General features: G+C 52.6%; 2 protein-coding genes and 1 long non-coding RNA gene across 13 annotated transcripts in view; 2 read left to right on the forward strand and 1 right to left on the reverse strand.

Moving 5' to 3' along the window:
• Nucleotides 1-4,663, forward strand: part of ENTPD1 (ectonucleoside triphosphate diphosphohydrolase 1) — a 59,550-nt gene extending 54,887 nt beyond the window's left edge. For all 10 annotated transcript variants that reach the window (XM_075108067.1, XM_075108068.1, XM_075108069.1 and 7 more), the window contains one exon: nt 86-4,663. In XM_075108067.1, coding sequence (XP_074964168.1) covers nt 86-292 — 207 coding nt within the window. In that variant the 3' untranslated portion in view covers nt 293-4,663. The remainder of the gene's footprint in view (nt 1-85) is intronic.
• On the reverse strand, nt 1,207-8,362 carry LOC142063823 (uncharacterized). Its single transcript, XR_012662912.1, has 3 exons — nt 8,276-8,362; nt 6,414-6,537; nt 1,207-6,291 (listed from the first exon to the last, which is right to left on the reverse strand). It is a non-coding gene; the product is annotated as an uncharacterized LOC142063823 (long non-coding RNA).
• Nucleotides 8,088-20,303, forward strand: CPN1 (carboxypeptidase N subunit 1). Of its 2 annotated transcripts, XM_075108078.1 has the most exons (9): nt 8,088-8,846; nt 11,825-12,021; nt 12,705-12,860; nt 13,345-13,527; nt 15,068-15,179; nt 15,956-16,095; nt 16,399-16,498; nt 18,040-18,158; nt 20,038-20,303. In XM_075108078.1, the coding sequence occupies exons 1-9, from the start codon at nt 8,624-8,626 to the stop codon at nt 20,167-20,169; spliced, it is 1,362 nt and encodes a 453-aa protein (XP_074964179.1). In that variant the 5' UTR covers nt 8,088-8,623; the 3' UTR covers nt 20,170-20,303. The 2 variants fall into 2 exon arrangements, with proteins under 2 accessions (XP_074964179.1, XP_074964180.1); XM_075108079.1 differs by lacking the exon at nt 16,399-16,498 and having other exon boundaries at nt 8,426-8,846.
• Nucleotides 20,304-21,256: the final 953 nt, after the last annotated feature.

Genomic DNA, 21,256 nt, shown 5'->3' on the forward strand with positions numbered 1-21,256 from the left:
TTTCCCCAGAGGTGCTACTGCCCCGGAAATGCCACAAGTAGCCCCTGCACCTCCCAGCGCTGATTCTGCTCCTCTCCTGTTTCAGATTGGCAGCAGCGATGCAGGCTGGACCCTGGGCTACATGCTGAATCTGACCAACATGATCCCCGCAGAGGAGCCCGCCATGCCCCCTCTTTCCCATGGCAGCTACGTGGGGCTGATGGTGCTGAGCTCCCTCGTGCTGGTGTCTGTGCTCCTACTTGCCTGGCTTCTCTTCCACAAGCCCAAGTGCCTGCAGAAGGGGATTGTTTAGGAAGAGCTTTGGTGGGAGGGGGCCATGCCACCTGGCCACTCAGGGCTAGCGAGACCCCGGCAAAGCAGGCGATACTGCAGAGCCCTCCTCACCTCTCACTGAAGCTACTGACTGTGTACAACAAGGGCATTTATTCCTTCCGACTCACACTTGCACTGACAGATGTCGGGACATCAGGCTTGCCAACTCTTTCTGCCAAGGACAGACAAGTGGATGTCCCCTCCTTGAATGGGTCGTACCTTCATTCGATGAAACTTTGCTGCTTGTTGGTCTTTGCCTCATGCACAGCATTATAAACAGAAAAGCGGCAGCAATCTTTAGGAGCCAGTGCTCCTGCAAGGGTAATCTCAGGGTCACACATCCCACTGAGCTCTTGGGAGTGATCACATGCAGGGTGATCCCACTCCTCCTCCACTGAAGCTGTTCCCGAGAGCCCTTCCCACACCAGCACGCCTCCGCTTCCCTCCCCGCGCCCTGAGCCCTCGCAGCCCTACAGCCAGGTACGGCCACCTGCACCCAGCTGGCCCCCAAAGGCTAGCCACTCTGGGACAAGGAGGGATGAGGATGAAGAAACTGAGCATACTGGTGATTATCAGCCCTCAGCTGGGCTCTGGTGGCTGTCTGCTCCTTTCACAGGTGGCAAGAAGCCTCATTCCCACGTCTTCCTGATGTTGTTGCTGGACCAAAGCTGGCTCACTGTTACACTGAGCCATTCCCATACCCCTAGGGTGTATCAAGACATGAGTGCCCAGCCAGGCATTGATGATTTTTGTAGGAATTGCTCATACTGGCTGAGGATTCTTGACCAGTAGCAAGTGCTTATGCCTAGAGGGACTCTGGTGTCATCAGCGTGCCTACAGGTATACAGCCACTAAAGCAATCCAGTGTCACTGTGCTGATCATACAGCAGCCTCTGATCTAGGGAAAATGTTTATTAAGTCATGTTCTTTTACAAATAGACAGCTGGCAGCAGTTAAGCAGCACGAGCACGCACAGATTGAACCACTCTTTCCACCAGCAAAATCAGTGAAAATTTGCCTTTCCTTCCCTCATGGTTTAGGCTTATCCCATGACCATAAGACCCAGGGCTTGTGAGTGCACATACTGCAGCCCATCTTCTAGCACACAGCTAGGGTGATGCTACTGATCAGGTTTATGCATCACTTTCTTCCATTTTCCATTCCTTGCTCCAAAAAAAGAAGAGAGGTAAGTCAGAAATCCATTTTTATAAAAACACTTGGAAACCACTGGTGCCTGTCTACCTCCCACAAAATCTCAGAAATCTCTTCTCATAATGACCTATAAGTGCCGGAGGCCAAAAGAAAGCAGATATTGTGGAGAGAAAGGCATGGCAAACACATACCTTCACCTGTTTCCCCGAGCAAAGCTGTAGAAGGTGCAGAGGGGATCAGGGTGTACAACCCCAGTAAAGCTTTCTTCTTCGAGCAAGGACAGATACAGAGCTCGTGGTTTTCATGTTTTCCCAGCCTGTCCCTCTGCACAGTGCAGGCTGGAAAATGTCTCCCAGTTATTTCTCTTTCATGCCTGGAAGTAGGAGCCATAATGTATTGAAGGACCAAAAGGTAAGGGAAAAATCTACCCTGTCTTGTGGTAAGATCTTTGGTCAGTTCATTATTCTTCCAAAAATCTGTGTCTTATTTTTGCTCTGAATTAGCTGGCTTCAGTTTCTGTTGGATCTTGTTCTGCCCATTTCAGAAAGACTAAGTAACTCTGCTATCAAAATCCCTTTTCCTTCTTGGTGCTTGCAAGTTGCAATTGTATCATATTAAATAGATTGATCTTCAATCTAAAGTGCCCTGTGCTGACCTCACTTGCAGCTCATGAGTCCACTTCTTTGAAAATTTTCACATCTTTCTGAAATTTGGAGACCAAAGTTTTCAACAGCAAGTGGTAGTAGAGTTGCTAATAGTGTACATAAAAGTAACACCCTCTGGTTTTGATCTATACTCTATGTTCCCCATTCATATATCTCAGGGCCAGGCCTGCTCACTTTTGAGAAAGTTTTGGGGCTGTTTTGTCCAGTTGGACTATTGCAACTTGGCTTTTTTCCTGATCATTGCATTCCAGAATCGCCGCTGTCTCGCACCCTACATCACTGTCTTTCAACATGAGCCGCTTTGCCTTCCCTGTGGCTCCACTAAAATTTGTACTATTCCAAGAATATTCCCCCAAGCAAGTGATCCAGATCAATGCACCAATGACAATTCCCTACACTGTCCATTGACCAGTTTTTGTTTTCTCTGCAAATACACTGAGGTGTTGGAATTCAACTAGAGATGGAGTCTTCCTTCTGTTGTTCTCAGCAAAGATAGGTAGATGAGAGATTATGAGTACTTTTTGGTCACGGCTGGAAGGCATGCAGGAGGAGCATGTGATCAGAGCTGCTTCAGCTGCCAGTCAGCCCCGCTTGCCACACACCTTCCTTGCATACGGAGTATTCATAGCAGGGCAGTTGCCCTGGAGAAGCTCCCCATATTACCTGGTGCGACCTTCTTCCCCATGATCAGCGTGGAAACCTGCAGAATGGTAACTCCTCTCCTGAGACCTCCTTGGGGATCTGGCAGCTGCTTAGTCATGCCCGTGATGCTGGAACTGGCAGATCCATTGGATGCAGAAACTCCATGTGGAAGCTGGTGTGGAGAGAAAGCCTGCGCCAGTCTGCTTTTCTGGTCCCTCCTAAGGGTTTATGCCAAAGGAAAAGCTCAAATATAGAACCTGGGAGAAGAGCTTTAGCAATGTTTTGTATTTTTATTGCAAGTCCCATGGTATTAATATTGTTAGCTCTTGATTCTGGAGTAGGTGATCAGCTGGTATTTTTGCTTATTCCCTCCTGCCTTCTTTCTTGTTTTTTTGGTTTGAGTTTTGTTTTTCTTAAATTTGTAAATGCGACTTGAGCGCAACCTAAGGGCCCCGAACTAAGATCAATACAAAATATGTTACATTATTTTTAAACCTTATGACTTTTAGATCACATTTATGAGTGAATCTCTCCAGAACTAGAATTTCTAAGGTGACACCAGACATGCCATTTAAAAATCACTTGAGCAGGCTGAGGCTCCAGGAACTGGTTGACTGAAGGCATCCTATCAGGGTGAGACCCTTGCATATCACTGGCTGTACGTGAACCTTCACAGAAAAGCATATGATTTTTTTCTCCCCATTTCTCCTGCTATTGCAGGATTTTATCCACGCAGGCTACTCAAAATCCTTGGTCAAAGAGTTCAAGTTCAATGAACATCCATTTCTTTGCTTCTGTGCTGCATCTGACCCAGCTGCATCCACCTCAAATGTGTGTTCCAGAGCCACTCAATGCGTACGTGAACACCATTAATGACAGCGGGGGGAATTTCCAAATATGCCAGTAATAATGTGGCATTACTTCTCTTATTAATGCAGTTGATCTGCCTCGCTGATAATTATCTGTGCCTTATTTCTAATTTGATAGCTTCTGGCTTTAATTTCCAGCCACTGGCTCCTGTACAGTTTTGCTCTTCTGGGTTAAAGCATCTGTTAACACCACATGTTCCCATCTTGCAAATATTTATTCACTGATGAATTCTGCTGGGCTGCCAAGACTCCAGACCTTGGTCTTTTTTGCCACAGGAAGCCCTGAGACGTGCTGCAGCAAGGTGGGATGAGTGTCTCTGGTTTGGGTTCAAATGTTGAGTGGTCTGTTTTTGATAGCTTTGCAGGGTGCGGGAGCAGTCTGGTGTCTCTGGGACTGATGACTTTCACGAGCTCTCTCATGTTCACCCAAGTGTCAGGTCTGAGGCAAAACTATCAATGAGGCTGAGATTTTCAGGAGTCAGAAGAGAAAGCCTGGGTGCCTGCAGCACACTCACCTCTTGCAGAAAACAGCGGGTCCCCACCACAGGCTCTAAGCACCCTTCACTCTCCTCCCCGACACAGCCAGCTCTCCTCTGTGCACAGGCTACAGCTGATTTCTCTGGCCCTACAGCAAAGCACAGTGGAGCCTCCGCTTGGAAGAAGGCTCTTGGAAGTGGGGCCATTGCCTCTGCAGTGAGAGGCTGATTTGCAATGTTGATGCAGGCCGGGATGCCCCAGCTTCTCCAAAAGCAGCTCTCAGCTGGATGGTGCCCCCTTCTCAGCTGTCCCAGTTCTTCCCATGCTCTGCGCCAGGGGGACGTGCAGGCTCTGCGGGGCTGCCAGCTGCGTCGCAGGGCTCAGCAGCCTGTTCAGGAGGGGCTGGGGGGGTACACTGAGGACAACAGTCCCTGCCACCCCGGCCACACGCTTTCTTTTTGCGGCTTGGCCCTGATGAAATGGATCTTTGTTTTGATGCTCGTACAAATCTCTGTATCTTTATCACAATAAAGACTTCTGAACTGATGCCAGAAAAGTTTTTACGCTGTTTTCCAGAAGATGAGAACTTGCCAATAGTGGAGTGGAGCTCCTGGCACTAAACATGGAAAAGTCCGGAGATGAGATTTCCTCTCTTGCCAGTTCCCTGCTGTTCCTCTGGGTTAGATGTGAAGTTCCCCGTGGATGGGCAGGGACCTTCCCCTCCTGGCAAGTAAAAGCACTGTGGTCCTTCCCAGGCTCTGGGCAACTCACACAGGTGGCCTCGCTCCCGGGAAGGCTGCTAGTGCCCAAACCCCGTCTTTCCTTGCTTTAGCTTCACCCTGACCTCCCCAAAGCAGCTTGTTCTCCTCTGTCGTGCACTGGGTGGCTGCAGTCCTCTGTCCTTTTTTTCCCTCTCCTTCCCCCCACGCAGCACCACTGGCATCATGCTGGCACTGAAAACCCCCAAAACAGGTGAAGGATGGGGGGGGGGGGGGCTGCACCCCTTATTTGTGAAGCTGTGCGGCTGCATGCCTCTGTGTGCAGCCACAGCTGTAGCTCTGCCAAGGCAAACATACTTGTCACGGTTCATCATTTTTCTTTCAGCGCATACTCTCCCTAGTTTGCTCATTCTTATGGCTCTTAGCTTGAACTTCCCTCAGATTTTCCAATCTTCCTCTGGTAACAATATGGCCAGAATTAAAACAGACACACCAGGTCGAGGCTTTCCACCACTGGCTCCAGAGGGATTGGCTCCTTGTTGCCTGTGACCCTCAGCCACGGAGCAACAGGGAGGGATGGGGCTCGCATTCGCATTCCTCTCACTCTCGCTGCTGTGGCATGGTGCATTCCTGCTCACCCTCTTCATCCCACTGCCTCGAGGTTTCTCCATCTTTGAACATCTGGGGGGGAGGTGGATGATCCATCCCAGATGTATTAGTCGCTTTTTCCAAATTAAGTCTTTGTTTACTTCCTGCACTGTTTCTAAGAGCTAATATTCTATATTGTTTGTTTCTGCTTTCATCAATGTTTTCTAACATGTCCAAACTTCTTATTGGCTTAAAGCTTCACCAGCATGTTGTTTTCCTAGAATATAATAAAAGCCATGCTAGGTCAGATCAGACAGGCAGCGCATTGGCGCTTGTCTCCAGCTGCAAAATGGGCAAGGATTTAGATGGACATTTAGCAAAAGGGCGTGATCCTTCTCTTCTAGCCATCAGGGACATAGCAAACGTGATCAAGCTATTGCTTCTGGATCTGCGTAATTAATGGCTGTGGAGCCCCAGTTCTCTATGCATTCATCCTATTCTTCTTTGCACTCATTTAATTTTCAGCTTTGACGACGTAATCTCATTGTGCCTTGTGTGCAAAATTATTTCCTTTTTTTGATTTCAACCTGCGGCCTGATAACAGGCTGCCTCCATCCCTATGCTATGGATAACGCTGACTAATTCTCCAGACCTAGCAGTGCATGAGATGTGTTCTCCACCCACCCCAGATTTTGCTCATGGCTCCTTTTTAGGATCTAACGGTCTGGCATGTCTTGTTTTTTTTTTCTGTTGTTTCTCACATCAGTGTTGCTTGTCTCCATAGGAAAATGAGTGCTTTTTTCATGCGTCCCTTGGCAGCACTGCAGCTCCAAGTCTCCCACTGCTGTCACAGGCCACTGGAAAAGCCTGGGAAGGGAAAGGGGAGGGGGGCGACAGACCAAACACGGGGTTTGTGCTATTTTACTACAGCCCTGCTTAGTGCGCTCTGGCTGCCAAGGAACACCAGCCAGCACTGGAAACCTGCCCACCTCTTTCGCATCGCTTTGGTTGCTGAAAGCTGGGGAGAGAGCAGCTCCACGGGAACCCAGCAGACCTGTAGTCGCGATGTGAAGGAGGTGAGGGCTTTTCCCATTGCTGTGTGAGCCGCCAGCTCTGCAAAATACCACCAGACATGGCTTGCTGTAAAGACACGAGCTGCCCTGCCATGCCCGTGCTCACCATGCCCTGCCACCGCCTCAGCTACTTTTCCTTGGTTTCCTACAAGTGCTGGGAGAAGCTGGCACCTCCAGCACTGTTTGTTACCCGATTAAAGATGGGTGCAACACCATTCCTGCTCCTGAATGTGTGTTGCTCTGAGACTGACTGACAAGCGGGGATGTGGTGGGCTGAAGCTTAACTGGGAGAAGGTATTCATGTGGCTACTGCTATCTTTATGTATAGGGTTTTTTTCTGGTCATGTCTTCAAAAGCTATTTGTTCAAAAACAGAACTTTTACAACCCTTTTTTTAAAAAACGGGGCCATAATTGAGAGGAGGACACTGTGCAGATGGTTCAGGGGCAAGGAGAGAAAGGACCAGTATGTCGGAGCTGGGACAGAAGAAAGTTCAAAGTGGGAAATTCTGCGTAAGCCAAGCCAGGAGCAGACAGACCGTGTGCTTTGCCCACTAACCTGCGCGGTTTGCGTTAGAGGCTATAAACAGGGGCTCCTTCATTTTACCACTGCTCTTCCTGGGAAATTGAGGCAGAAAGGCTGTCGGCAAGCCAAGCGCACATGGAGAACAGGTAGGAAAGCTGGGCAGCACTGGTAGAGGATGCTTTGCTGGGGGAAGAGGCAGCTAGAGCAACCCTTGTCACAGGGCAATGCAGCACAGATCCACCTCAAGGTTGAAGGGAAGGCAGATGTTTAGCATGGCTCTGGGTATCTTGAGAAGCCCATTGCTGATGGCAGGAGAAGCAACTTTCCAGGGTGGCCTGGACAGAGCAGTATGGCACACTCATGTTAGCAAAGGGAGCCTTTCTCCTGGGATGTCCAGGCTTGATGGTAAATCTTTCAGCTGCTGTACTCAAGTTTCGGCTGTATCAGGGATGTCCTGAGCTGCTAAGCTGCTGGAGCTTTAGCCCCACGGGGTAAGGCTGCAAAGCAAGGCCGCCTCCCGCAGCTGCGCCCGCCCGTGGGCAGAACACTGGGAGCCTGAGGTGCCTGCTCCCTGCTGGGGCACGGGTGTGTGCGGCAGAGGGGCGGAGAGGAGCCAGCTTCCCCCAAATCCAGAAACGGTCTGCAATTCTGTATATTAACAGTCAGCAGGGCACTTCCATCTGCCTTCAGGCTGTTGAGCTCTCTTCTCCCACCAGCTGCCCGGTGTCTGCCGGAGACCATTGCCATGCCCACTTCCAGTGCACAGCAGGGTGATACCAGACCTCTGGGCAGAGCTTTCCTTGCCGGTACCTGCTCAGCGGGCAACTCCTGCATCAGAGCCCGCGTTGCCCTGCCCTCCCCCTGCGACGGCCGCTTGGGTAGGCAGCTGTGGGGAGGGCGGTGCGGTCCCCGACCCTCTTTATCCCGGGAGCAGCGGGACTGCCGGGTGAGCGGGGGCCGGGGCAGAGGGGCCGGCAGCCCCGCAGAGCCCGCGACGTTGTCTCCCTCTGCTTCCCCAGGAGATGGGGCAGGAGAGCAGGAGCGGCTCCGCGCTGGCGGCCGGGCTCCGGGGGGAACGGCGGGCGCTGCCCGCGCCGGGCAGGCAGGGGCCGGGCAGGGCTGCGGGAGCCGTGCGGGCACCGGGGCCGCCCTGGAGCCATCCCCGGCTCTTGGCCCACGGACGGGCTCTGCGACGGGCATCCCCCCGCCCGGCGCCCCCCTCGCCTCCCCCCGGCCCCCCGCCCCGCCGCTTGCCGTGCGCTTGGCAGCCCCGACGCCCTCCGCAGCCAGTTTTCCAGCCCTGCGCTTCTTCTGCAGTGACAGCCAGGGCTGCGGGGGCCTGTTTACTGTCCGGTTAATAAGTGAGCTGGAGCGGGGGGAAACTTCTCCGACGGCGGGGAGGGGGGGCTCGCCGGCGGGCGGGGGGAGCATTCCTGCGCCGCGGGGCCCCGGCGCGCCCCGCTCCCGCCGCCCCCCACCCGCAGGTGCAGGGGGCTGGCACTTGGGAACTGGAAAGAGCTGGTTGGAGTTTGCACTTTAAGCTCCCGGCAGGGAGGGAACCGGGGGCTCGGAGCTGGTGTGGGCGCCCAGCGCCGCGGGAGGATGGCTCGCTGGCTGCGGCCCCTCGTGGGAGCCCTGCTCCTGCTCGAGGTGGCGGCCGCCCTCAGCTTTCTCCACCATCGCTACGAGGAGATGGTGCAGGCCCTGTTCCGCGTGCAGAGCCAGTGCCCCTACGTCACCCGCATCTACAGCATCGGCCGCAGTGTCGAGGGCCGACACCTCTACGTCCTGGAGCTCAGCGACTACCCGGGTATCCATGAGCCCCGTAAGTACAGGGGGACGGGGTTCGGCGGTTCAGACGGGATGGGCTTCGTCACCGTGCTCCCTGCCACGCGGCGCCGTCAGGGTATGGGGTGAGGGGTATCTCGCTTTCCAGGCAGGACTCCCAGAGGTGCCTGGGTGTCAGGCAGTGCCAGCTCTGGCATGGATCACACAGCCAGTCCAGCCACGAGCACGCAAAACCCCCACGCACACGCCGTGCTTGCATGACCTGCAGTGTGGCCCAGGTGCGTACTTTGGACGGAGCTGTGATTTTTCGGTGCAGGCTAACTCGAGAACCCGGGCGAGTCCATCCCAGCAACCCACCTGCCATGGCACCCTCTCCCTCCCGAAACAGTGCTGTGCAGGCAGGGAAAGGGAGCACCCACCCCCTACCCTTTGCTTCTGGGTAGTGGCAGGAGGGAAGAGTTAAGTCCTTCTTCCTCCAAACCCCAAAGCAAGGGTGGCAGTGAGCAAGGGACCCCGGCAGAGTGGGCACTGGGCTCCTGCAGCCCCACCAGCCCCGTGGACTGTGCAGCCCCTGAGACAGGCAAGTCTCCGGGATCTCTACCTGCTGCCACGTGGCCTGCAGAGCCTTGGCAGGGACAGCCTTTGAGCTGCTGTCTGTGTGGCAGGGTATGGAGATGCTGCTGAGCCAGACCTTGCTGGCAGCCAGGTGCTCCCGGGGGGCTGAGGGGACCAGATGGCTCTCCCATCTTGGGGACGTGCACACAGGGCCCCCTTGTTTCCTAATCTTGTGCCCCCAGGCCACAGATGCAGGCAGGGCTCTGTCTGCTTTTTGCAGGATCTTTTGCCTTTTCAAATCCTGGCTGGTGTGGTTAAACACAGGGGCTGACAAGTCCAGGCAGCCTAGTCCTGTGGAAAACTGCTTGGAGCACTGCAGGGGTGAGAGCAACCCATACAAGTACCCCCACCCCAACAGAGTAGCCCCCCCAAATTCCATGGCATCCCACACCTGGTGGTGGCTTACCCAAGGATACACTGTATCAGGGGCAGAGCGGGCGTGGGGCACGCTGCTCCCCTCCTGCAGCCCAGAGCATCACATTCAGGGGTGTCAGGAAGTGGGATGGGAGGTTTCCCCCACCCGACTGCCTCCATGCCAGCCCCATTCAGTACAGGGAAACCTGCACGGCGCTGGGGACACCTCAGGTACCTCCACAGCACATCAGGGGCTCATTCAAAGCAAGGAGTGAGCAAAGGGCACTGGCAGTGCACCACTGGATTTTAGATTTGCAGAACCACTGGAGAGCCGCTGGAGGGGCCGTAGGAGGTGACCAAGATCTCCCCTGCCCCACGCAGGCAGCATGGACCTGTGGCCCTGCTTGTAGCATGGGACACCCTCAGGCTGGCACTTTCACCTGGTAGCATGAGGACTTTGGGAACCTGTGGACTCCCTTGAAAGCCACGGAAAGTAAGTCTGAAAAGCAACCCTAGAGTTAGTGGGCTTACACTCAGTCATTAGGGGTTTTGTGTTCACAGGGATAATGTTTAGGGGTCTGCATATTGAAAAAGGCTGAGAAGCCCTGCTGCAGACTCGAACAAAGCAGAGAAGGAGAATCCCTGCTGAGACCTTATTTTTTTTAAATAAAGGCTGCACATATCTCCAGGACATTTTTAGGTTTTATAACTGGATTACCTAATTAAATTACTTCTCATGTCTCCTGAAATCTAACCAGGTCAAAACATGTTGCCCACCCATGGTGTCCTGCACTGAGGCACAGCAATCAAAAGATACAGAAAAGCAAAATCTTTTGCCAAAATTTGAATATTTTTTTTTTAGAATCTGTCTTCAGCATGCCCAGATGCAGTGTCTCCTCCCCACACAGCAAAGACGTGGGGGATTTTGGAAGCAGCAGATGTCTGATGCATGGGGCTGTGGTGCCTTTTGTCCCGGGGATCCTCATGGCACCGTGTGGCAGCAGGGCTGCGTGCTGCTATGATGAGTGTAATTGCTGCTGGTGGCTGGAAAACTCATGGTGCAATGGGAGCTCTGGCAGCCTGACATTTGTAATGACACCCTGTTTTGTCTTGACCCTTTCATGTGAAAGTCAGGCTCCCCTTTCAGCTGGCTTCCCCTGGTGTCTCTCACCCTTCCAGTGCTGACTCCAGCCTGCAATGGGACATTTATTCTCTCACACATAGCTGCTTTAAAAGGTCCTCTGGGAAAGTGTAACCTGTCCCTCCTGTGTGCTGCCTCTCTTTCAGCAAAGCAGTGAGTCCTGCTCTGGGCACTGTCTGCCTGCGGTCTCTAAATCTGTATTTTGAGACCTCATTTTAGAAAAGTCAGTGACAATAGACCTTTTTGCTTATACTGGAGCTGCCCAAGGGACAGTTAGATCCATATTCAACGAAGCCACCGAGGGTTTCCCCAGGCTGACAAGGAGCAGCCAGAGGCAATTCTGCCTTTCCAGTGAAAGAGCATGGCTCGCCACAAGCCAGGCATTGATTTTGTCCTGCAGAGTAATGAAAAGCTCCTTAAAGCACTCAGAGCCAGGAATGTGCCATGCTGGTGAGAGACACTGAGAGCAAACCGTGAAGGGCAGAGGTGGAAGGAATAGCCTGTCCCCTCCACGGCCACCGACCACAGAGCTGGGAGGCCCTGGCACCCGGGGGCTCAGGGCAGCAGCAATCCTGCCAGTGCTTCCCAGTCCCTCTGTGCTGCCTCTCCCCAGCCTGAGACCAAATCACCTGCAAATACATCCTCTTGTGAGCGCCGAAGGTGAGCAGCAACCTGGTGGAGAGCCTGGGCTGCTCCCAGGGATGCTGAGGAAAAATGGAGGGGAGCCCTTATGAGAACCATGCCGCTATCCCTCACTGAGGTTTGCATTTTTCAAGGGAAAGGGCCATTTCACACCATTTATTGGTGGTCCCTGGGGCTTGCCCAGGCTCCCTGCAGTGGGAATTGGCTCTTCCCCCTCCCTGTCCCAGCTCTGGCTGATGGTGTCGCTCTCTTGCTCTCTCCAGTGGAGCCGGAGTTCAAGTATGTGGGGAACATGCATGGGAACGAGGTGCTGGGCCGTGAGCTGCTGCTGCAGCTCTCCGAGTTCCTGTGCGAGGAGTACCGCCGGGGCAACGAGCGGATCACCCGCCTCATCCACGACACACGCATCCACATCATGCCCTCCATGAACCCCGATGGGTACGAAGTGGCTGCCAAGCAGGTATTGGGCAGTGATTGGCTCCTCTGGCTGGATAAGGGCAGAAAGCCCTTCAGATCCCCGTGAGATCCCCTTCACCACACCTATGGGGAGGGGGCATCTTTCCTCTCCATGACCTGAAAAATTTGTCCCTCTCAACCAGTGCTGCTGCTCCTCACCTCCCATGCCGAGGGCTCACACTGTGTGTCTCGCCCCAAGTGGCCCTGGCAGGTGATGGAGGAGTCTTCCAAAACCTGCCTTACCTTCCACAGAAGTTATTTGTCACAGGAGGGTCACTGAAAATCCCCTGCCCCGGGCTGGGGAAGTGGCAGCTGAATGCCACTGTCATGAGCAGACAGGGACATGAGGGATGGGGCAGGGGATAAGCCTCCTAGTCCCCCCACCAAAACCTCACCCATTCCATTGTACCACTAGACCTTGGGGAGGTATTTTATTCATGGCGCTTTTGGTTGAGACAAATTGTTTATTTGGCTTGTGCCTTTCTCTGTGATCCTGGAAAATGAAGATATTGTTATTGACTTTCCCCGTCAGTACCAATACTCTTTATTCTCCTGCCAGCAATAACACACGTGTTGCGACTCAAAGGCACCGAAGCACCATTAGGACAGCCAGTCCCTGCCGCTCTGACACCCAGCCTGTCTGCACCCACCCTGTACTCACCCCCGTGATGCACCTTTGCCCCGCAGGGCCCGGACAGCAACGGGTACTTGACAGGGAGAAACAATGCCAACGGAGTGGACTTAAACCGCAACTTCCCTGACCTCAACACGTTCATGTACTACAGCGGGGAAATCAGCGGGCCAAATCACCACATCCCACTGCCTGATAACTGGAAAAGCCAGGTACTGGTCTGGGATGCCACAAAGGCTACAGCATCCTCTTAGAGTGGCTCAGCACCTAAGCAAATACACGGTCCTTTGGCTTGCACAGTGCTTGTCTCCTTGCCCAGGCCTCCTGCATGCAGAGAAATTACGTAATCCTGCCCCGTATCACAGCTTGCACCTTTGCCAGGAGGAGAGGCTGGCATGGCCACCTTGGGGAGGAGGTTGCAATGCACAGGGCAGAGGAGGTGGCACATGCTGGCTAATATGTGTGCCTCAGGTTTTGGGCTGTGCTGGGAGAGCTGTAGCATGTTAAGCACTGGAAGAGCCAGCTCTGTGCACCAGGGTGGGTGGTGGAGAACGGAGGAAGCTGCAAGGGCTGAAGCAGGCAAATTGCGGGGCAGGGTCTGATGTGACCGATCACACTGCAGCCTAGCACGGAGCAGCAGCTGGCCCAGAGGTGGCTGAGCTCTTCTCCCTGTCCCCATCCCTCTTCTCCTCACAGGTGGAGCCAGAGACATTGGCTGTGATCCAGTGGATCAGCAGCTACAACTTTGTGCTCTCAGCCAATCTGCACGGTGGAGCAGTGGTGGCAAATTACCCCTATGACAAGTCTCAGGACCAGCGGTTCAGGAGCCACCGGCGCACGGTCAACACACCTACCCCTGATGACAAGTTGTTTCAGAAGGTGAGCATGCCCAGGTGGGTGAGGGCATTCTCGCAGCCCTGGCAGGGTGCAGCGTGTGAGAGCTGGCTGGGAGTCTATGGGTCACTGCCTCATGCAGGAGCCAAGCCAAGAAACGTGTTGGAAATAACTGTTAGCAGACTACAGCATTTCTGCCAGCCACCAGCTCGTGAGCCAGGACAGGGCACTCCCACTGTGAGCCGGTCCCACCACATGGACAGGCCAGTCTTAACCCTCAGGAGCCCCTTCCTTGTCAGTGCTGTGCTTGTGTTTCCCATAACCTCAGTAGCCCGAGTGTCTTCAGTATAACCCTGCTCTTCCAGAGCTGTAGCCTGCCCCCAGCTTTGCTTTGCCATCATAGCAGGTACCTGGGGTTTTGTACGAGAAAAGTGGCAGGATCCGGCTGGGGTTCTGATGACAGCAGGATAAGGGGGGCAGGTGCCCAGCAGGGGCTTGCAGATAGCAAAGAATAAGGAATACAATTAAAGGAGCACCAGAAGCATAGGCAGACATCAGGGAATGTATCAGTAAGTGCTGCTGATCCTGCTAGCACTAGCTGAAGCCTGTGGTTTTTCTCCATTGTTAAAATGTCCCAGAAAACAGTGCCTTCAGTCACTGCTTCCATTAGGAAATACCCAGCTCAAGAAAAAGCAAGTCTGCATTAGAACAGTTAATGAGAAAAATAAGTCTGAGCTGGAGTTCAGCCTTCTCTGAATGCAGAGGCTGTGCAGGGGCTTGCCAGGACATGCTGGGATCAGGGCTGCGCTCGGACCCATATGTAGAGAGGCTGCAGCCTGGGGTGTAGGCTAACGATACTCACATAGCCTCAGAAGTCAGAAATGTAGTGAAGCAACCGTTTTCCTGCTGTCAGAACAAGATGACACCGGCATTGGAACCACAATACAAGGGTATAGAGTTTGCATTAGAAAATGCAGACAACAGTCTCTCTTATTAAACTGTCTCTTACACAAAGGACAGGCTTTGGATGCAGTGTCCCAATTTCAGCCCTGCCTTCATCTCTAAAAATAAGCAGTAATCTTAATAAGGACAATAAACAAGCAGTTGCCAGAACCAGAAGTTGCCACACTCTTTCCTAATACAAATTCCCCTGATGTATATGGTATTTGCATCAGGACTGACACTGGTTAGTTTTCCCCATATATCTTCTCCCCCTGTTAGTGCCATTTACCGCGTGTGGGCCAGCACCAATGGGGCTGGGTGCCCCCACGTGGGGCCAGTGCCCTCTAGTTCCCCTCATCTCAGCAGGAGCAGGGCAGGAGCCACCTATGCCATCAGCAAGCCTCCAGTTTGCCAGATTTCTGCTCTTCCTTCTCCGCCTTCATCTGCCTACATTTCATAAAGGTCCTGGCCACCTCGTGTTGTATTTCACGGCAGTAAAATGCAGGAGCAGTCTCCTCCTCTGACTTCCCTCCCATGCTCCCCAGTGAAGCCTGTGCAGGAACAGGGATGTTTCGCCCAGACCCAGGCAGGATCCCCAGCCGCGTGGCGCTGGAGCGGTGGCTAATGGCTGCTCTCTTTCTAGCTGGCCAAGACCTACTCATATGCCCACGGCTGGATGCACCGTGGCTGGAACTGTGGAGACTACTTTGCCGATGGCATCACGAATGGGGCATCCTGGTACTCGCTCAGCAAAGGTAAGGGCTGGGCAGGTGAGCACCACCCACAGCAAGGTGTTGAGCTGAAGAGAGGTGAAGGGATAGATGAGAAACCTTGGGACAGGATGTGTTGGGGAAGGGCTGTGGCAATAGCGCTGTGCCTATTACTAGACACCATTCTGGTGTCTGCATCTCAGACCATAAAATGGCTTGGGAAGGCTGGAAGTGGCTTGGGAAAGAGCCACAGAAGTAGCTGAAGTTTGCAGGGCCCTGCTGTGTGCTGCTGGATGAAGGAAGCATTAATGTGTTAGTGTATTTGAAAATGCTACAGTGTAACTCCATCAAGACCCAAAACTGTAACCAAAGGGAAGACATTTCTCGTAGCTGCGGGCTCCTGAAATATCTGGTTATAAAAAGCATAATGGAGAAACTGAAAATCAGCAAATTAGGCTAGAGAAAATATTAGAGAGTAACTGGAAAGGGACATACATCCCCCATGGTACCAAACCTTCTGGAGCTTCTGAAGGCAGGGTGGTGAATGATCCAACTGAAGGAGGGAGTTGGGCAACCACAAGGGGAGAGGGCTGCACTGGGGAGAAGGCTCTAGTCATGCTGTATGGAGGGAGGACTTGATGATCCTTGTGGGTCCCTTCCAACTCAGAACATTCATTCTAGGAGGCTGGACCTGCGGAGCAAAGAAGGAGAGCAAGACGGTCTGGCAGAAGATAGACAAGGGCCAGGATGCCTGGGACATGGGACTGGGGAGGGAAAGGGCCTTTGCATTCCCCTGGCCACAGCCTCTTCTTCTCTTCCAGGCATGCAGGACTTCAATTACCTCTACACCAACTGCTTTGAAATCACCCTGGAGCTGAGCTGCAATAAATTCCCACCCAAGGAGGACCTGGAGAGGCAGTGGATGGCAAACCGGGAGGCCCTTGTTGCTTTCATTGAAGAGGTAAGGGGGCAGTCCTGGGACCCACACCCTTCTCCTGCAGGGTCCCATGGGCCCTGATGGTAGGGGACCAGTAGGCACTAGGGGTGGAAGGGAGGTCATCATGGAGCTCGCTGGGTGCTCTTGGTGGTGGTGTTTGGGGACACTGTGGTGTCCTGTACTGTCTCTGCTGGGGAGAACCAGGAGAGCCAAGGGTGTGGGGAAAAGCGGGGTTGACCCCAGAGCTCTGCCCTCCTCCAGTGCTTGGCAACACCCTCTTGAGCAAAGGAGGGTCCTTGATCCAGCAGCCTGTCTCCCTCCCTGCAGGTTCACCAGGGCATCAAAGGGATGGTGTCAGACCAGAACAACAATGGCATTGCAGGAGCAGTGATTTCTGTCCAGGGAATCAGCCATGACATCACCTCTGGTGGGTTGTCAGTCCCCTTGCATCCTGTCCCTTTTTGATACAGCCTCTTGGAGACTAGCTGGGTATGTGGGAGGAGGTTAGCAGGTAAGGTATAATGTGTGTGGCCTGTGCATCCTGGACCAAGGAGGGCTTAGGAAAGCTTAGGAAAGAAAGAGCTGAGAACTGGAACACAAACCTTGAGTAAAGTACTTCAGAAAGTCAGCTCCTATTTTTTCAAAAGAGAGGAGAATATACATTTGTAACCAAAGAGAAGATTGAGGGAATAATCTACTCAAGCGTCTATCTACAGAGAGCTGAAATAGCTGATAGCAAAAGACACAATAGCAGAACATGATGAAAGACTGAAAGTTCAAGCCAGACAAATTTAGACTGAGAATGAAGTGCTACTTTATCCAAGTTGAGGTGGTTTCTCCTTTGCTGGCCGATTTTAACCTCCTTTTCATAAACACGCTTCTCCAACCAGACTGGACATTACAGACTGGCTGAAGAAAATAGCCAATATTCCAGGTCCTCAGAGGTCAGGCTATTAATTCATCAAAACTCCTTCTCAACATAAGTCTGTGACTCAGTAACGCTCTAATATTTGGCACTTATTATGCCAACCTCCATAGGAAAGGGGAGTGCGCAAGAGATCACAGAATCACAGAGGTGCTGGCTGCAAGAGCCCTCTGGGGTCTCCTGTCCAACCTCCTGCCTGGAGCAGGATTGTCCCCAACGTTGGCTCTGATCAGCCACCGCTCCCTCCAGCCCATTCTCACGGACCCCCAAGGATAGGGATTTCACAGCCTCTCTGCTGTCCTGCGCCAGGGATGCGCCACCTTCATGGTGAAGCTGTGCTCCCCGATGCACCCTGGAGCTCCCAAGCTGCCATCTGTGGCCGCTGCCCATCCTTGTCTTGCCGGGCACTGCTGAGAGGAGTTTGTAGCTGCCCTTCAGGTAGGTGCCGGCTGTGAGCAGATCCCCCTCTGCCTCCTCCCAGCCAGGCTGAGCTCGCCCAGCTCTCCTTGTGGGGCCTGAGCTCCTGTGGGTCAGGAGCTCTGGTTCTCCCACATCTCTCTTGATGTGGGGGCACCAAAACTGGACACAGTATCCAAGTGCAGCCTCCCTGGGAGTGAACAGAGGGAGAAAATGGTTCCCTTTGACCTGCCAGCCACCCTCCCTGTTTTCCCTTGGAAGCCTCTGACTCACGTGTGTCTCTCTCATACCAATTAGCCCCACCTAAGCCAAGATAACACAGGGTGCCTGTAGTGATTACTCAGATTTGCAATACCCATCCAGTTCCATAGGTGGGAATACACTCAAACTGTCAAAGTAATCCATAATGTGCTGCACTCTGTGGCACTAATGAGACGTCACTTGCAGTCTGTAAATGTGAATCCAGCCTTGCGGTAGCCAGCAGATTTGGAGGAAAGGCCAGAAATTGCCTGGGTTTTGAAGGCTATGCACCCTTGAGGAAGTACACCCAGCAAGACCTACTGGAATATATTTTGCTCTGCTGCCTATGCTTCCTGAGTGTTTTCTCTGCCCACCTTGTGTTCCAGGTGATATGGGGGATTATTTCCGGCTGCTGCTGCCTGGCACTTACACTGTCACAGCCTCTGCAGAGGGGTACCAGTCCCAGACGGTGACAACAACAGTGGGCCCAGCTGGACCTTCATTGGTGAGTCAGGCTGCATAGTCACAAGGGTGCCTCAAAATATCTTTACCCCAGGGAGAAAGAAATGCAACGAGAGATGCTTAGTGAGCAGTAGAGAAAGGAGCTGGGATGTAGAGCATTGCCAGTGGCTACAGGCTGTCTGCTTTGGCAGACACAGGGCTCCCCACAGCTCACAGAGAGGGGCAGGGTGAAGGCAGTGCTGTGTGCCTCTCAATTCCTACTGAGGGCCCACAGCTGCGCTGGGCTGCCGTGCCAGCTCCTGTGTCCTTCGGCCTCTTGGCCATGGGGAGAGACCCTGGCTGGCTGGGGCTGATGCTTTTTAGCTCTCCTTCCATCCTCCCCGCTCTCCAGGACGAGACGGATGATGTGGAGACAGCATCTGTTCCCTGAGGCTCCATTATCCCCCTGGTTCTGTGGGTTTCCGTGCTTTGCTATCATCTGCATCCTGCCTGGGACCAAACACATTATCAGACTCATAGCAAGAGGCTGAAGTCTGCCCTTCTTTCTGCTGAGAGCACCCAAGACAGATGGAAACTGGGTGCCAACAAAGAACAGCCAGGCACCTTTGGGAGATTAAGTGCTTTTGCCACCAGGTGGCCCCTACAGTGTCTTTCTGAGGGCAGGTTGGACAACTAGAAATTGGTTATAAAAACAGTTGGTGGTGATTCCTGCCCCTGCTGTTGCCTTGTGAACATGGTGGGACCACAGTTGCAGCCTTACCTAAGGACCAGCAAGAACCCCCCAGCTGCAGCATCCTGGCACGTCATTTGCTTCGCTGCATGTACACTGGTCAGGCTCTGCCGTAAATACACTGCAGTGGTTCTCCCACCCTCTGTCTCTTCATCCCACCCTACCCAGCCTCTGAAGTTCTTCCAGAGCTGTCCTTTTCTCAGGATTAGAAACCTTCTAATTTTCGTCCTAAATTTATTTATGGTCAGTTTATCCCTATTTGTTCTTATGCCAACGTTGTGCTTTAAATAGCTCATCTTCTTCCCTGGTATTTATTCCCTGATGTATTTATAGAGAGCTGTCAAGCCCAGTCCTAGCCTTTGTTTTGCTAGGTTAAGCACCCAGCTCTTTGGCTTTCCTTTTTAAAATAGATTTTTCCTTTTACCATAGTAGTGTTAGAGACTGATTTGTCCCATGATGGTCTGATTTTTGAGGATCTTCCCTCACAGCAGCCCTCCTGTCCCCATTTCCCTCTGCCCCTGCAGCACCTCCCGTATCCACCGTTCATCCCATCCCTCCCCCAGGAAGCCCACACAGACCCATTGCAGTTTCACCTTTCTGTACAGCCTCCCCATTCCCCATTTATCTGCTGTGTCCTGCATGCTCCTTGTCCCCTCCTCCCTCTTGTACCTGCTTTCATGGCTGTAGTGGATGGAGGTTTCTTTTCTGGATTTTTTTTGCCTGGATCTACTGGTTGCTGAAAAACTGATTAAGCAGGATTCAGCTAACAAGATGCAACTGAACAAGGAATGTCTGTCCTAAACTATCCTGTGTATTAAATATTCACAGAGATGCAAAGCAATGCTATTTCTCTACTCTCTGGTGAGAAAAGATGAAGAAAGATCATAGGTCAGTCCCTTGCCTTTCACAGCTCATCTTCCAAACCATCCTAGGACATCGCATTGCCACAGGAGCAACTCTCTGCATAAGAAATGTAGCTGATTGATGGTACAACATTTTCCACAGGAAAAAAAAATGTTTCCAGCTGATTTAAGCACTGAGTTCCCATTGTATCGTAACACTGGCTGAGGCCCCTTATGGCTTGCCTTGGCCCAAGAGTCAGCTTCGAAGGCGAGTGGCAGAGCAGCTCCTGCAGACCCCTGAGGCAGCAGAGCACACACATGTTACACGGTTATTTTTGTTCTTTCTCCAGGTGCATTTCCAGCTCAAACAAGATGCGGTGAGGAAGCCCCCAGAGCGTAAAGCCTCAGGCACACGCATGAGCAACAAAGCCCTGCAGAAGAAAGTAGTGCCAAGAGCCACCCGCCGGGGGACCCAAAGATGAGGACAACTCACTTGGCTGACAGCTGGGGGAAGCCGTTTATACAAAGCCTGGCTGATGACTCCAGCCAGTGAACTTTCCAAGTCCAGCACGAAACTAGCCCAAATTATTAGTTTATTAAACGAGGAAGTATTTAATTCCTGAGCAAATTGTGAAGTCATTCACAAGAAAATGTGCCTGGGTTGCAGTTTCCTGGGCAGCATCTCCATAGCTGCTGAGCTCTTCTCCTGCACTTGCTCCATCTAGGAGAGCTCTGCTCCCTTTATGCCTGGACTCAGTTGCTACAGCTCACATGAGATGCCCAGACACTGGTGCATAGCAGGGAGAATGAATCCAGCCCCTGGTCTTTGCCGCACTCAAAGCTGGGCACATGAATCCTGGCACTAGTCCTCTGGGTGAGAATGCCATGGTCCTCCCTCAGGTAAGGACAGTTGCTGCCTATAAACCCTGAAGTTAGCAGGAGGTCAGTTTTAAAGCAATCAGTGATGTGACCAGCTCTGAATGCAGGTTGTCCCACGCATAGCACAGCTCTCGCTGGTTGGCAACGCCACAAGTAGGAAAGCAGCTCTGGGAGGTGTCACATTATCTTGTTGTGCAGATGGGACTTTCTGGTAGCTGGTTTGGATTATTTGTAGTCAGACAGGCTGAAACGATACATGCTGGCAAAAGGCAAGGATTATCCCATCTCCTTATGTTATCAGACCTCAAACCAGATGAAGGGTCTGCTCTAGCCAACACAAACTATTAGTCTGAGCACAGGAGCAACTAGGTGAGGTCTGACAACTGGCGATGAGTAGGAGTGCAAGACAGGTGATTTGATGTTCCTTTGAGACTAATACCCTGAAACTTTGTCCTGTCAATGTGCAATGGGGAAGTGTGGATGCTTGATGCCAGCAGTGTGCTGTGCAGGTACAGCACAAGCCGTGTGAGTTATAATTGGGCTAGGGAGGACATGATCCATAGTTCTGTGAGGTGGGCCTTAAAATGCTGCTTAGACTGTGTGGGCAGGTTTGGAGTGGAAGTGAGAGTAGAAGCAAAGCTGTTTATTTCCATGGTAAAAATATCTTAGGTAGGCAAAACCTTTCTATCA

This window comes from Phalacrocorax aristotelis, chromosome 12, assembly GCF_949628215.1.
Source record: "Phalacrocorax aristotelis chromosome 12, bGulAri2.1, whole genome shotgun sequence".
Classification (NCBI taxonomy): domain Eukaryota; kingdom Metazoa; phylum Chordata; class Aves; order Suliformes; family Phalacrocoracidae; genus Phalacrocorax; species Phalacrocorax aristotelis.

What these genes read in the sequence shown, in the direction of transcription:
- CPN1 (XM_075108078.1), top strand. Translation starts at nt 8,624, where the DNA reads ATGGCTCGCTGGCTGCGGCCCCTCGTGGGAGCCCTGCTCCTGCTCGAG. An exon ending in CAGCCATGACATCACCTCTG is followed by an intron (nt 16,499 to 18,039) that starts GTGGGTTGTCAG and finishes CTTGTGTTCCAG; the next exon opens with GTGATATGGGGGATTATTTC. An exon ending in GCCCAGCTGGACCTTCATTG is followed by an intron (nt 18,159 to 20,037) that starts GTGAGTCAGGCT and finishes TTCTTTCTCCAG; the next exon opens with GTGCATTTCCAGCTCAAACA.